The sequence below is a fragment of the Populus alba genome, chromosome 14 (genome assembly GCF_005239225.2).
Source record: "Populus alba chromosome 14, ASM523922v2, whole genome shotgun sequence".
Taxonomy (NCBI): Eukaryota; Viridiplantae; Streptophyta; class Magnoliopsida; order Malpighiales; family Salicaceae; genus Populus; species Populus alba.
In genome coordinates, this window is record NC_133297.1 from 5,643,802 (window position 1) to 5,660,018 (window position 16,217).

The following is a 16,217-nucleotide window of genomic DNA, read 5'->3' on the forward strand; positions in this document are numbered from 1 at the left end:
ATAATTTTAAACACTACCTTAATCACCCTTAAAGGAAAAAAAATGACATCAAAGGGCTTTTTAATATTTTTATTTTTTTTTAAGTATGGTGAAATAACTTCCTTGAAATAAAAAAAAAATAATAAGTTGGCGTCGAGGTTTTTTTTTTATATTTTTCACTCATTTTTTTTTTCTTGTTGTAATCAAATTGATACAAGGGTAATTTAGTGTTTTAATAAATATAAAAATATTATTTTAAAAATAAAAATTGCACGAGCCAACAAGAGGGAGGTGCTCAAGTCATTCAAGCAGTGTATAAGAAGTCGTTCAATAGCTGAAAGGTGGCTTTCAAAGCAATGTTTGAGTCACCTCGACAGCCTTTCTATCCCCAAGTAGCATGTGTGGTCAACGAGATTTTGATTTGACGCTGATAACCTTTTTTTTTATTATTCTTTTGTCTCTCCTCCTCGAATTTCATGCATGACTCTCTAGTGTTTTTAAAGCAGTTCTTTAATATTTTTTCCTTCATAAAAATTGGTCTCTATTTTTTTATTTAAAATGATTTATGAAATTAGATTTTGTTTTAATTTCATATATATTTTTTATTTTTTTCATCTATCATATTTGGTCTATGTTCTTTTGATTATTATTTTTTTATTTTCATCCCCCGATATTTTATTTCATTTTAATTGCTATTTTTTTTTAAGATGATTAAGAATTTTGCTTTTTATTGTTTTTGGGTTTGCATTCTACAGGAGTAACTCGGTCTTATGATTCGGGTCACATGTTTTGAAGATTAACCTATTTTGACTTGTTTCCTTTTTTAGGTTCTTTGTTTTAATTGTTTTTTTTTTCATTTGATATTAGGTTGCTAGGCCTTTAGCTTAACACTTTTTACATCTTTTCTTTATACGGGGTCATCCTGAGTTGTAGGTTGGTTGGGTTAACTTGAGTTATTTTTTATGTTTTTTTAAAATGATTTTTTAAGCTTTGCCTCTCGTTGTCTAGTTTATTAGAGAACTAATTTCTATTGTTTTATTTATTTTTTTACGAGGTTATCTGAATCTCATAATCAAACCATAAATTTAACATGTTGATCTAATTCAATTTTTTTAAATCTTTTTTTTAATTTTTTTTTTTATAATTCACCATTCAATGTTTAATTGGTTAGTAATTGAGTTTCAAATATTTTTATACTTTTCTTTTTATAAAATTATCCAATATTATTCATTTTTTTTATAATCAATTAAGATTATTGAAATATTTTAAAATTATTTATAATATATATTTTTATATTGTTGATAAACGAATATTTTTTTTATTAGTCACCGTCTTGTTTTTTTTGTTATTAGGTTTTTTTTATAAATATACTATTAAATTAATTAAGTTTATCTAATCCATTTAATCAATAATATATGTATCCTATATTTTTCTTACTCATTTAACAATACTATCATCTTTTAAACATTATTATTGTATTAACACGTGCTTCATAATGGATCAATAATATTTTTTATATATAAATATGAAATAAATATGAAGAGTAAAAAGGTCATATCCATATGCTATTAGGTTTGACCATAGTCTTAGATCCAATCTTCTTAGATTTGAATGTCTTACTGGACCTAAATGATATTGAGTTTGGCTGCAAATTAGACTACATAGTGGTAGAGCTGGCTGCCAAGCTAAACACAATTTTTTTTGAAAGTGATTTGAGTCTAGCTAATAGCGATGGGTTTCAGTATCAAGACAGACCAAATAATTTTTGACAGAAAAGAGAAGGCCGCAAGTAGCATATTTTTACTAAAAAATTAGCAAAAACAATGTTTCTATGGCGCTACAATGTTATTTATAATATAAACATTTTATATATTCAGGGTAATCCACATTATATATACTGTATTTTTCCCACCCTTTTTAAAGTCCAATATAATTTTTTATATTATTATTTTCTTAACTCTGTCCAGTACTTAGCACTAGAACACCTATTTGGTTTTGACTGCAGGTCATCGGGTGAATGAATTAAATATTCGAGAAGATGGTAGAATGAATTAAATATATTAAAGTCGGCAAGATTTTGATTTTTGAGAGTGTTACATCATATGGTGTCGTGGGGCCCAGAAAACTTGGGAATCAAGCTCGAGTTAAAGCACAGTGTAAAGAAAGGTTATTGAGGGTAGGCTAACAGTTGGTTTTTAAATGGTTTTTTTTATAAATATATTAAAATAATACTTTTTTATTTTTTAAAATTTAATTTTAATATTAACACATTAAAAACAATAAAAAAATAATTTAAAATAATTTATTTTTCAAATATGGAAGAAAAACACGCGGAAAGTCAATGTCAAGGTTGATTATTCACTATAAATATATTTAAATAATATTTTTTAATTTTATAAAGTTTATTTTTTATATTAAAAACAATTTAAAAGTTACAAAAATAATTAATTTTAGAAAAAATCAAGTTCCTAAAAAATACAGCTGGAAAGAGAAACAATACATTATGGAAATTGAACGCGGCCCGAATGGTGGGATCCACAACCTTCAACTTTCTTCCCAACGAAGTAGTCGGTGTTGCTTTTCTATCAAATGTCGACATCCTAACAACTTCTCCTAGGAGGTTACTGGCTCCCTGTTCAATACAGAAAGAATCTCTCCATCTTCCCCAATATATACTCACACGCTCGCTCTCTCTTTCATCAAACCCAATCCCTCACCAACCTCTCGTCTATGTCAAAGAAGAAAAACTGCCCCCCCCTCTCTTCCCTGTTAAAGAAGAAAAACTGCCCCTCATCGGTCGATGATCCTGCCGATCCTTCCTCTGTCAGTAAGAACAGTAAACACCTCTCCTCCCTTTCGATTTCAAACCTCCTGAACTCGTCTCGAATCAGGTAGCGAAAGAAGAACAAGGGAGGCCTCGTGCCTTTCTTCCCTGTTTTAGGAAGAGGAATGAATTACAGCATCCCATCGGGTGAGTCAAATTTTACTTGTACTGCAACATTTGAATTTTCATTTTTACGCCCTCGATCTCCTTCTCTAACTGTCATTTTGTTTTCTTAGTGATGGCAAATCCAATCACGGGGTGTTGTAGACACCGGAAGCTGGACACGGCTTCCATCCAACCAATGAAGAATTAGATAATTATTTATAATTATCTAATTCTCATTGATTGATATATACGAGGGACAATATCCGACCAATGAAGAATTAAACAATTAAAGACTTAGTTATTATTGTAGAATAAATATCCATGCTGTAATCTAGCAGTCGACATATCTTGCTTTGTATATACTACATTACACTGTCATGCAACTTACAATTTTAGTGGATTCTGTCATCGTGACATTTGCTTAATTTTAACTTGTTCCCGTCCTTGAGTTTATTAGAATGACACTTGAATTAAAACATTAATTTTAATGTATGGTATTGTTGATAGTTTTATTGCTCTGCAAAAAGAAAAGCAAATCTCACTGTCATCACACTAAAGTTTCATGCTGGCAAGTGCAAAAAAGAAGAAAAAAGAATATAATAATTTTAGTTTATTGCTTCGCAGAAAGAAAAGCAAATTCCATTGTCATCACACTGAAGTTTCAAGCCGGCAAGTGCAAAAAAAATAAAATTAATCTTAATTGATAATTAAGAGTATTATACTAGCATGCAAATTCCAGGTAGCGAGCAGTGGGCTGATGGCCCCGGATTACGGGCTCTTGAGCCCACATGTTCTAACAGTTTGAGCCTGTTTTGACCAGGACAGCGTTGGTTGGATCTTTGCACACCGCCTCCATCACAATGAGGCCCATTTAATATGGGCTTACCAGTACAAACATGGAAAATATATAGCGGCCCAGTTCATATAACAGACAGCGGCATTATGAGTTACGCTCGACCTCATTATTTTATCCGCAAACCTTTACTTTATTTGAGAGTGAAATCGATACTTGGCCAGTAATTAATAAAATCACAATTTTGATTCCAAATAAAATTTTAAATTAATTATATTCTTCAAATTTTAAAAAATCTCAATAAAGTTATTTCTTCCATGCTTGAAAACGCATTCCATTCAGATTATATATATTTTTTTTATAAAAAACAATATCGATTTGTAGAGACTTTAATATTTTGACTCCAGTTGAAAACTTAAAATTATTTATTGTATTGACAATCAGTGCTGAAAGATAGACACCACAGAGTAGTTCTTTTGTGTGACTTTTAAACATAAGTTCTTAAAGAACTGTTTGAAAATGGAAGACTTTTAAATTCCAAATGACAAGAAAGTCAACATCTAAATTTCCTGGCAAGTGAATCGAGCATGGAGAATAACAGCAACAGTCCCGTTTAGTGCAAATTCATGTAACAGTGGATGTGGAGAATCCCGAATTGTTGAGGATTGAATATGAAGGAAAAACAAATTAACAAAAAAAAAGTAGCAGCATGAAATTAAAAAAAAATAGTCTAATTTTATAACTATTCCAAGAAAAAAAACAATAATAACAAAATAAATCAAATATATATAAAAAAAATTGAATGGTTGCTTTAAAGATCTAAAAGGTCAATAATAAAAATCAAGGAGAAAATATAAATGAAAGGAAAAAAATAAAAAGATCATTGGTACCAAATCATAGATACGTTAACCATACAAGGGGTTGCCATGATGATTCCAACGCTATCTCAAAATCCTGTGTTTGACTATTAGGAAACATTAAGAGCGCAACTATCATTTATGTGCTGACACATGCCAATTACTTTTTTAATAATATTTATATTTATTGAATTATTAAATTGCCTGATTGAACATAATAATAACAAAACAAAGCACGATGAAAAGACAAACAATGCCCCTAGGAGTTAAAGAAATTTTGATTTCAATTGTAACTGTGTTTTAAAAATTAAAAGTATAAAAAATCCTTGGATACTGGTTTTAAAATTTTTAATTTTAAGGTGTCATTTCAACGTGCACTATAACTTAAAAGACTGAGTTATCCTTAAGCAATATGATAATAACAAATGAATTATATAAAAATACTATATTATCCCAATAGCAAGTAATTTAATTTTGTTTGAATATAGGAAAATGGTCATTGCACTGTTTAAATTCACAACATAATAAATCTACAACCACATTGATTTATCCAAAACTGTTTTAAGATTATATTTATTTTCGCCCACTCAACTAAACAAGTTTCCAACACAAATCTAATATAACACGTACACTAAAACCAATGGCTAATTCATTACAGCTCCCTCATTTTTTTTTATTCACCACTACAGTGTGGTGACTTATTTGTTCTTCACATGAAAATTTTCTTGCCTTTAAACTATATGTATTTTTATATTTTTACATGGTTCCTTGGACATCATGGATTTAATTAAAGATATTTCTAAACAGTAATTAAAATACCTTCAATAACTAAAGGGTTTCGGGCAGAGTTATTTTGATATTTTTGTGTTTTATACACAATATAATTATATATATACCCTTGAATTTTAAAAAATTATATATATATTATTAATTGTTAGTTTATTGAAAAGTAGTTACATGTAACGGAACCAGCGCTTCATCCACAACAACAGGCCAGCCAAAACAAGAAGTCATCTTTCACGGTGCAACAAAAACCCGTAACCTTAGCTTTATCTCGTGTGCGCAACCATTCCAGCTGCATCACAAAACTAATATTTAAGGTTATTTACTGTTTATACAGACAATAAAACCCGGCTTCTTTTACAATGTCAATCAGGACCAAGTAGTATGACGCGTGTACCCAAAACCTTAACTTAAATATTGAACCACTTGTCCTAACTAGCCATCGTAAGAAAACAATAATTTATTTCCATTTAATCAGATAAGAATCACACTAAGACAGTAAGACGTGCTTTTTTTTTTTTTCAAGAGATTTTTCTTTTGCACTCGATAAATTATTTGCTTACATTTATTTATTTTTGAAAAAGAAGGAAAACCACCAATCAAAAATGGAAAAGTGTTGAAACCACTAGCGCCAGCTGTCACTTCATAAATGAAGAAGCTCACCCCTAAAACCCCTAAACAAACACCACATAAGCATACTCCTTTTGCCACAGCCTCTGCTCCTTCACACAACAATTCCTCTTCTTCTTATCTCTGTCAGAACCTGGCGTCATGTCCGCCCTCCACCGCCGCGGCTCCGCCGTCCTTCAAACCGCCACCACCATCACCCCCATCTCAACTATTGTTACCATCGGTACCATTTCCTGAAATCCCAGGCCTGCCTCTTCATCTCTTAATCTCATACTGCAAAAATAATAATAAGATTCACTTTCAATAAACAAGAAAGGAAAATAAGCTTAAAAATGGTTGCTATGAAGAGCTATAGCGTGTGCTTGAGGGAGTCTGCTCTCCAGCTTCCGCGCCATAATTGCGTTGATAATTACAAGAGGTTGATCTGATCCCCTTATTAATTTCTTTATCTGTGTATTTTTTTAATTTATTTTTTGCATTGTACATCGCCGTGTATATTATTATCAGTATTGTTATTATTATTTAACAGGAGGAGTGGAAAATGGAGGCCTCCCCAAGCTGCTGTAAAACCTCATTTGCATCTTCCGATGCGCAGTTTTGAAGTTAAGAACATGTAAGAAATTGACTTCATGTATGTCCAATTGTGAGTTTGATGAATCAATTGTTTTTTTTTCTCTGTTATTGTTATAACCCATGAATTTAACACACATAAACTTACAGCCTAAGACCTGGATAGGTTATGGTCAACGTAGGCAAATCAGGGGCAAGTCATGTAACTGTAACTATGTGAATGGATTATTTATTTAAAGGCTTCATGAGAATATACGTGTTCCCTTTCAAGAATTGATGCCATAAATGATTATGTGCTCTCTTCTATTGCAGGACATCAGCAGAGGATATGAAATCTCTTAGATTGATAACAGCCATCAAAACCCCATATCTGCCTGATGGTAGATTTGATCTTGAAGCGTATGACGCGTTGGTGAATATGCAGATTGCTAACGGCGCTGAAGGTGTTGTGGTTGGTGGCACAACTGGTGAAGGTCAGCTGATGAGCTGGGATGAACACATAATGCTTATTGGCCACACCGTCAACTGTTTTGGTAGCTCAATCAAGGTGATCGGAAACACTGGAAGTAACTCCACAAGGGAAGCGATTCATGCCACAGAGCAAGGTTTTGCTGTCGGAATGCATGCTGCTCTTCATATCAATCCATACTACGGAAAAACCTCCGTTGAGGGCATGGTTTCTCATTTTGACAGCGTGCTCCCTATGGGCCCAACTATTATATACAATGTGCCTGGCAGGACCGGCCAAGATATCCCCCCGCAAGTTATTCATACTATAGCTCAGAGTCCGAACTTGGCAGGCGTTAAGGAATGTGCTGGTAATGACCGGGTTGAACAGTACACAGATAAAGGAATTGTGGTGTGGAGTGGGAACGATGATCAGAGCCACGATGCAAGGTGGAACCATGGGGCAACTGGAGTGGTTTCTGTTACTAGCAACTTGGTTCCGGGTTTAATGCGCAAGCTTATGTTTGAGGGGAAGAACACTGAACTAAATTCAAAACTCCTGCCCCTCATCGACTGGCTATTTCAGGAGCCGAACCCCATTGCATTAAACACAGCTCTTGCTCAGCTTGGGGTTGTTAGACCAGTTTTCAGACTGCCATATGTGCCTCTTCCTTTGGCTCAGAGGGTAGAATTTGTGAATTTGGTTAAGAAAATTGGCCGGGAGAATTTTGTAGGAGAAGAAGACGTTCAGGTTATTGAGGACGATGACTTCGTCTTGATAGCTCGTCTGTGTTAGTCAGTTTCTCTTGTTGAGATTACTAGTGTGGGTTCGCCCATTTCTGGTAACAATTAAAATAAATATTTGTAAGATTACAATAAACATTTGTAAGAAAAAGTCTGGAAAAAAAAGAGCCATAGTCCCCCCTTTTCTAGTCATGATTTGTTTTAACAGAACATGTCTTTTTTCTCAGCAATATAATTTTTTTAATAAAAAGTAAAGGCGGTTAAAATAAATATTCATGAAAAAAATTATAGATTTAAATTATAAAGAAAAAAAAAATATCTCTTTCATGAGAACTACCTTTTTTACTCGTGTATTATGTTTTTGTCCGGACAAGAATATTTATTTATATCAAAGGCATTGTTTTTAAATAAAAATATATCATAATTTAAAAAGCAAGTTTTAATAACAAAAAAGTCATATAATTTTTTAGTGATTATATATATATTAAAAGAATGATTAATTTGAAAAATAAATATAAAAAAATAATAACAAAAAAATAATAAAATAAATATTTGATTTTTATCAAGTATTTATGAGTAATTCTTTCTTAAAAAATCTATATATTCGATTCATTTATAATTATTTATAAAATAATTGTTAATATTATTTATTCAAATATTTGTTTTCAAATATTGTTTTAATAATATTAATTTAAAAAAATTATTTTAAAATGAAAAAAAAATCTAGAGGTTCATTTTAAAAAAATAAGTCATGCCTCAGGTCCACAAAAAGCTTACGTGTTTGTCTTATAAAAAACACAAACATGTATATATATATATTTTTTTTAAAAAAAGGGGCCATGTCAATTTTTTTTTTTTAAAAAACAAGTCATTTAGTGTAATAATTTTTTGTTATTTTTCTTGATTGAAAAATCTGTTAGGTATTGCCATTAGTGGGACTACCCCACCACCAAACAAAGTGGCCACCACCACCAAGCAAGTGGCAGCAGCCTTTGTTGAAGAAGATGGCAGCCACCCACTCCCATGTGCAGCTGCTGGAAAGAAGAAGAGAAGCTACCATCCTGCCTATAAATAGGCACCATACAAAGAGAGCTTTGTGAGAGGGAGAATAACGTGAGTGTGTGAAAGAGTGAAGAGAAAGAGAAGAGAAAGGGCTGCTGCCATGGGCAGCAACCCTGCAGCTGCAAGGCAGCAAGAGAAATGGGAGTTGAGTGATGAGATCCTCCTCCATGTATTTATTGTATTCTTTCTCTACTCTAATAAAATGGACTCTCTCCCGTGGATGTAGGCGGTTTTGCCGAACCACGTAAAATATTGTGTCTCAGTGTGCTTGCCCCTCCGTTGAGCAATAATCAGTACATCACCGGTCACCGGATTCCGCCCAGCAAAATCTTTATTTAAATTTTCTAATCCTCAAATCTTAATTTTTAACTTATTTTTATATAAAAATATAGATTAACAACTCAACATTCATTGCAACAAAATTCAGTCATCTCATGTTACTAGAAAATTTGGGTTTGAGAGCTCAAAAACTTATTATTTTACTTATTTTCATCCAAAAACAAATAATAAAATTCAATAATTTTATGTAATTGACAAATCTAGTTTTGAGTTTTTAAACTTTCAGAAATCTATTTTTGATTTGTTTCCACCTAAAAACATATATAAAAAAACATCTAATGATCCTTAATGATATATTTTCAACCACAAAACACTTTTAAATTAATATAAGAACTCAAAACTAAATAGAACAAAAATCCTTTCCGAATCTCAACATACTTCTTTTTGAAATGGTTAATGGCAAAACCCATATATATATAAGGTTTTCAAGAATGATTAGTTTGTAGGTAGAAGTTAAGGATAAAAGAGAGAATATTTGCCCATCACTCGTTTCAAAGAGCTTGAATATTAACTTATTCATCATCTTCTTTTTTCATTTCACAGAACAATCTCATTGGGTGGTGTAATTAATCTTTACCGTTACAAAAACTTACTAATTTAGAATTGTTAGACAGCGGGGGCTCATAATAATTTGTCACTTCTTATTGGGCCTGTTTGCTTGGGCAATCTATCACATCCAAATCCAACTTATTGTGGGCCTGGTGAAAGCTGGACTCTATGATCTTTTAGTTACTGTAAGCAAATGGGCCGGAAATGCCTCTTTTGCTTGTTCCCTTTCCCGTTGAAATGTTGGGTATTTCTACCCTACATCTAGGATGGAAAATATTTTATTATATTTTGTTGCTTGTTCAATGCTTTTGTTATGAGATTTTTCTTACATGAACCTCTGTAGCTGGAATTCAGCTGCAATGGCTGCGTGCTAGAAGAATCCATTGTCATAACCAGTGGGTGCAGCAGAAAGTAAGGCAAAGTGAATGGTCAGGCAAATTCAAGGGCTTAGGAGGGTTTTTTCCGGGCTTCAACAGGCATCGGTCACGGGTCTGCAGAACTTCACCGTCCGCCCTAATCATCCCTGTTTCTTACTCATCAGCTTACAGAGATAGCAGCTCTAACCAAAACTCAAGGAGAAAATCATATCAAATTATTAGGTAGTGTTTTCTTGTGTAAAAGTTTTTAGTTTATCTAAAAGAAATTTAAGAAACAAAAAATTAAATAAAAAATAATTACTTAATAGAAATAAAAAGTACTGTTTTCTTAATGTTTGGTTCATTTAATGTTTTATTTTTATTATTTTTAGGGTAAACTATACATCGTTGTTTTCTATATTTTAAGAAAAATGTATTTAATAAACATGCTTTCTTATTTTTTTATAGAGCAATAATCTTCTTAGAACAAACAAGAAAACTAGAAATAAAAAATGAAAAGTTATTTTCTAAAGTTAACACAATCCTAGTCACTCGATTTAATAAAAATAATATTCCTTGGTATTTCCTCACCTTAATTATATTTCAAAATTAATTCCACAAATACATAAAACAAGACAATTGCGAGTGTGATCGACAATAGTTATCAAGTTGGCGGGCTCTTTTTTGTGGTTTGATTATTGAAAATAGTTGCTCACCCGTGGATGATATAACCAGAATAAAAGAAAGAAAGAAAACAATTACCTCATTTATTCCCAATATCCCAATAATATCAACGAAACTACTACACTAAAACAAAGAAGAAAAGAATAAAGGACAAGGTGAGAAGATAGAAAAAGATTAAAGAAGGCAGGCTCTTGTTTCCTATTAATCCTCTTGTACTTGATCTGCATGCATATAGTAACTTCTCCTACATGGATATATGGTAATATATATTAGCTGTTGCTGTGAGCCAAGTGGTCATGGCGAGGATCAGAGCGCTTCTTTTGGAGCTGATAAAGCAAGGCTTGATTTTCCTGGTGTAGAAGAGATGCTTTCTTTCTCAGCTTCTCATTTTCTTCGATGATGCTTTTGTTCTCCATGTACAGTTTCAAGTTCTTGATTTCCATCTCTTTCTTGACCAGTACAAGTGCCACCCTCTTCCCTTTTGACAACCTTCTCCTTCTGTTACAGTACCATACAGTATTTAATACTCAAATTTGAGATCAGAGACACAGAGAAATAGAGAGAAGATGAAAGGAAACTAACCGGTTGAGTCTATGATATCGAAGGTTGTGTCCTTTTGATGGCTGTTGATTGCTAAGAGCAATATACAAGGGACTGCATGGGCTCAGTTTCGAACTAGTACCAGTACACATTTCCCCCCTTTAAAGTTTAGTTTCTGCGTCACAGAGAGAAATGGGTGACTGTTTTTTTCTTGCAAAAAGATAGGTGAGGGGGGGAAAAGGAGAGCAAAGATTACAAGCAAGGTGGGTTTTAGGGCCTGTAGTAGATGGTAGAAACTAAGAGAAACCAAATGCGAGTTATATAGATGGCGTAATGCGGTTGTGCTTGTATCTGCATATGAAAGAAAAAGAGAGAGAAGCTTTTCATGATAATGATGGCATGAGGACTCATGATTACAAAGGCCAGCAATCGACGAGGAATGCCAGGAAGATGAAGGAAAAAAGAAAGAAAGGGTTCTCCTTTTCTTTGGCCTTTTTTTTATTACCATTTCAGAAAGTCTAAAGACTAATAAGCTGGTTCAATTTGTGGGGGCTTTTGTTGGGCACACAGAAAAGGACTATACAATCTTAACAACTTCAAGTCACTTTCTTTGAAACTTAGAACTTTCCCCTTCAGTTTCAAAACGACTGTACAGCTTCTAGTTACTGTTAAGATCCTAGTTTGGAAAATCCTAACGCGTATAAACCATTCCATGTGCTGCAATGATGAACATGATTAATTAAGAATATAGATTTGGAATTCAATCGATCTAGGGCAGAATATTATCCAAGTTCACATGCATAATTAGGGTAAAAAATGCCCACCAACTATCACTGAAAACGTGAAACAGATGGCTTCCTGGAGTGTAAATTAATAAATGCACGATCAGTACTTCCTCGGGAGATGGCAAAAATCTAGTCCTGGCAGGCACAAAAATAAGACACTCCTGGTTTTGCTCTACCGTAAGATAATAAGCAGCTATGCATGCTTTGTTGTTATCTCAGGCCTCGTTTGCTCGTGGGAAAGCAGTTTTTTTTTCTTCTAAAAACCAAATAATTATTTTTAATTATAAATAGAATTAAAAATTTAGAAAGTGTTGGATAACACGGAGTCCTTCTGATATCGGATCAAGTAGTTATTTATTAACAAATGGAGCAGCTCACCATGTTTGACAAGCACAAGAACAGCCACCGAAGAGTCAACACAGTAGATATTCATTAATAATTAGGTTTTGTATGCTGTCCAGAAAGAAAGAGAGAGAAAAAGAAGAAGGATTTTAGTGTGGGCCTGAAAAAAAGTTGTAGTCTGTGGACCGGACCGGCTAGTCAAAACTCAAGAAAGCCATGGTTTCTTTTCTGTTAATTAACCTATAACCTTGAGTTGGTGCTGCTTGCTACAATGCTAATCTAACAAATGTGAAAAGGATTCCTGTTTCCTGTTTTTTCTTGTGTTGGGTGAAGAAGTGGTGATTTTTTTTAAAAATTTATTTTTGATATTAGTATATTAAAATGATTTAAGAATAAAAAAAAAATAATTTAAAAAAATAAATAAATAACAATTTTGTTTTAAAAAATCAAAATAATATATATTATTTTTTAAAAAAATTTATTCTTGATATTAACACATTAAAACGATTTAAAAATATAAAAAAATAATAATTTTAAGAAAAAATAAATAATAAAAAATTATTTTTCTACTTAAAAAATAAACAGGATCGATCCAAAGCATGTCATCATAATCTAAATGAAAGAATCTGTGAAAATTTTATATCTTACAAACAATCTCAAAATTCAAATCTTGGTGGCTAAGAAGGAAACATGGCCCCTAAACAATCAAATTAATCTCGTGTGTATTTTTATATTCCATGCTTGACCTTATCTTCAAAAGATGATGTCGTGAAGCAGAGGTTAAGTTATTTAACAAATCGATCATGCCAAGAAACTTTGCCCGTAATTAACTTCACTCGAGAACGGAAAGAGCAGATTGTCAAAAAAGCTCCAAGAAAGTTTTGATGTCTGAACAAATTGTTAGACATATGGACATCGTGTATGAAAAGGTTGTTCTTGAAAAGTAGGCACAACACAACCTTTGCAAATTGTCTTTGCTCTTTTCACCAGGAAGTCCTTGCCGTATTAAGCTCTCCAAATACTTTTTTTTATATGTATAAAAAGAGTGTTCAAGTTCAAACAGGATTCAGAAACTCCATTTTTCTCCTAGCTACTCGTTATGCTTAATCATTTGCATTAACGAAAAAAAACGCACTAACAAGAGTATTTAATTGTCGTGGAAACGACTTAGAGGGTGTTTGGGAGTGTGGTAGTTGTTACTTTTCAAATAGCTTTTCGTGCCGAAAAGCATGCCAATAATGTTTTTTTATTTTTTAAAAATTATTTTTGATATCAGCACATCAAAACGATCCAGAAAATACAAACCGAACTCAATTTTAGCAAAAAAAAAAAAAAATTTGAATTTTTTCGAAAAGCAGGTCACACCTCAATCCCAAACGGCCCCTGGATCGCACTGTTTAATTTTTTAATTATAGTCAACGTGACGATCATTAATTACTAGATAATTCTTGAGAATTATCCAACTAGATGGAGCAACTTGGCTCACCACACCCAAAATTGATCACCATTGTCGCGTCAGGATGTGAACAGACCACACGCTTCTCCATTAATCATGGGATTTATGTTTTTGTGCCTTGACTCACTTAACTATTCAGTTGATGGCCGGTTTATATCTAATCAGAATTATTAAGTACTTAGGAGCAAAACCACAAGTGTGGATCTTTGGTGACGGTGATAGTATTTTTAGAAAATTTTTAGTTATTTTTATAGTTTTAAATTATTATTTTTTATATTTAATTTTGAATTGTTTTGATGTATTAATATTAAAAATAAATTTTAAAAATAAAAAATATAATAAAAAATACTTTCAAAAAACAACTTTTATTATACTCTAGTACATATCCAAAGAATTTAGGGTTTAGAAACTATTGTCATGAAACAAACTTTTAAAAGTGATCAAGTCACTATTAAATAGAAATACATTGTTAAATGAAAATTCAAGCACAAAACAATTTTCATGTTAGCATATGGTATTCTGTGGTCAATCTGGTTAGCTAGAAATTTAATTGCTAGAAATAAATTGGGTTTCAAAGAAGAGATTATTGATTGGAATACAATATTTGTTTTGGTTATTCATCGTTTGATGTTGTCTTAAGACAAATGATGGAAACTATTAATATACAAGAATGTACTTGTTCAGAGGTTAAGAAACTCTTGATAGTTTTGGCTATAAAACATTTATATATATTATTGCATGGTTTTATCTACATTTTGCCTTCTCTTTTAATATTGTATACACAACCTTTTGTTTTTCTTGCTAGTTTGCGATTAATTTAATGGCACTAGCGCCAATTAATATTAAACCCTCTGATATTACAAAAACAAAGAAAAAAACAGCAGCATGGAGATTCACGAGTTAATCACGTGTGGGAACACGGGGGGGTAGGGCAGTAGCCAAGGAAAATGACCTTGGAAGAAGATGGGTTAGGGCAAGGATAGTACTGAATCGAGGAAGAAGAGGGAGTAGTAGTCAATATTGTTAGGTTTTTCTTTTGTCCCTTTTCTTCATGTAATCGAGTACCACTTCCATCCTCATTTATTTGGAAAACGAGCCTCCTCCATTTGGCCTCATCTTCTTATCCACCACCGTCATCATCACCGCCCCTCCCCTCTCTCATCTATAAAATACTAGAGGTGTCATCATGACCATGGTAGTGGTGTTATTTTGTCCAAGTCGATCATGTTCTGAGCCACTTCACATGGTCCCTGAACTGCCAATTGGACACTTGGCTTGGTTAGCCCGCCATCCAGTCCACAGTGAACTAGAGACTAGATCATGTGGTACTACTAGCTACATGGCATCGATCGAGGGCACAAAAAAAGACCACGCCTGACCTAACTATATGTGTTTTTTGGTGTTATTTCCCTTGTGTCAGCAAGCCATACAGGTGCATGTACCTGCGCCTGATGCTGAGTTTTAATACCTCATCATGCCCTCCTTGAACAGAAAAAATGAACCAGCTATTCGATGAGCATCTGGACCACATGCCTTCAATGCTCATGCCTCCTCTCTTGTTAATTTGTAGGTATATGAATATAGTCAACTGTAAAATCAAGAGCTCTCCATTTTCAAAATTGATCTAATTATACTTGGACGTCCACAGACAATAAGATTATTCTTCTTCTCTAATCATACCAGTGCTCTTTCAATTCTGTGTGTTTGCATCTCTCATTCAGTAGAGACAAACTATGTTTTTATGGGCTCCTCTCTGTGACCTCATGCCCTGCCTTCAACTACTTCAAATATTTGACAACAGCTAAACTGCATGTATATATTGTGTGTTATCAGACATCATTCGTTTTGGTTTGATATTTCGTTTGTTGTTTGGTGTTTCGGTTGTTGTTTGTTATTGTGTTCTTAACTGTGTTAAGGTGTATTTTAAAAATACATTTATCTTAAAAAAACATTAGATTAATGTTTAATTCTTTTGAAAAATAAAATTGAAATTCTTGCAACAGAAGTCGAAAACTACGGTAATTAAGGAAAGAGACAGAATATTAATGGGTTTGCAACAGGAATTCAATATCAATTAAACATAAATAACACAATGAAGAAAAACCCTAGAAAAATGAAACTACAGTAAAAATCTTAATGGGTTTGAGAGACACGGTGGATATTAGTTTCGCATGCACCATAATTATGATGATGATGATGATGACTGTTCGAGCACCTCTCCCTATCCCTCTACCAAATGCGGTCCAAATCTTCCGACGCCAAGTTCAAAATTATAATCGATGAAGACCTCTGATGCTCATTACCTCTCACATTTCATTTCAACACTCATTACCACTCCGATTAAGATCTTGACTCTTTGCCAATGCCCAACT

The 16,217-nt window shown here is 32.8% G+C and overlaps 1 protein-coding gene and 2 long non-coding RNA genes across 3 annotated transcripts; 2 read left to right on the forward strand and 1 right to left on the reverse strand.

Annotated features, from left to right (window-relative positions):
- Window positions 1–2,494: 2,494 nt before the first annotated feature.
- Window positions 2,495–3,333, forward strand: LOC118041289 (uncharacterized). Its single transcript, XR_004686293.2, has 2 exons — window positions 2,495–2,950; window positions 3,040–3,333. It is a non-coding gene; the product is annotated as an uncharacterized lncRNA (long non-coding RNA).
- A 2,681-nt stretch (window positions 3,334–6,014) lies between these two features.
- Window positions 6,015–7,924, forward strand: LOC118041288 (4-hydroxy-tetrahydrodipicolinate synthase, chloroplastic). The gene is made up of 3 exons (XM_035048564.2): window positions 6,015–6,389; window positions 6,501–6,584; window positions 6,854–7,924. The coding sequence occupies exons 1-3, from the start codon at window positions 6,304–6,306 to the stop codon at window positions 7,782–7,784; spliced, it is 1,101 nt and encodes a 366-aa protein (XP_034904455.1). The 5' UTR covers window positions 6,015–6,303; the 3' UTR covers window positions 7,785–7,924.
- Window positions 7,925–10,784: 2,860 nt separating this feature from the next.
- Window positions 10,785–12,438, reverse strand: LOC118041287 (uncharacterized). The gene is made up of 2 exons (XR_004686292.2): window positions 11,305–12,438; window positions 10,785–11,220 (listed from the first exon to the last, which is right to left on the reverse strand). It is a non-coding gene; the product is annotated as an uncharacterized lncRNA (long non-coding RNA).
- Window positions 12,439–16,217: the final 3,779 nt, after the last annotated feature.

Excerpts from the sequence above, each read along its gene's own strand:
- LOC118041288 (XM_035048564.2), top strand. The coding sequence starts at position 6,304 with ATGGTTGCTATGAAGAGCTATAGCGTGTGCTTGAGGGAGTCTGCTCTC. Across the intron at positions 6,390-6,500 it reads TGCGTTGATAATTACAAGAG|GAGGAGTGGAAAATGGAGGC; the intron begins GTTGATCTGATC and ends ATTATTTAACAG. Across the intron at positions 6,585-6,853 it reads AGTTTTGAAGTTAAGAACAT|GACATCAGCAGAGGATATGA; the intron begins GTAAGAAATTGA and ends CTTCTATTGCAG.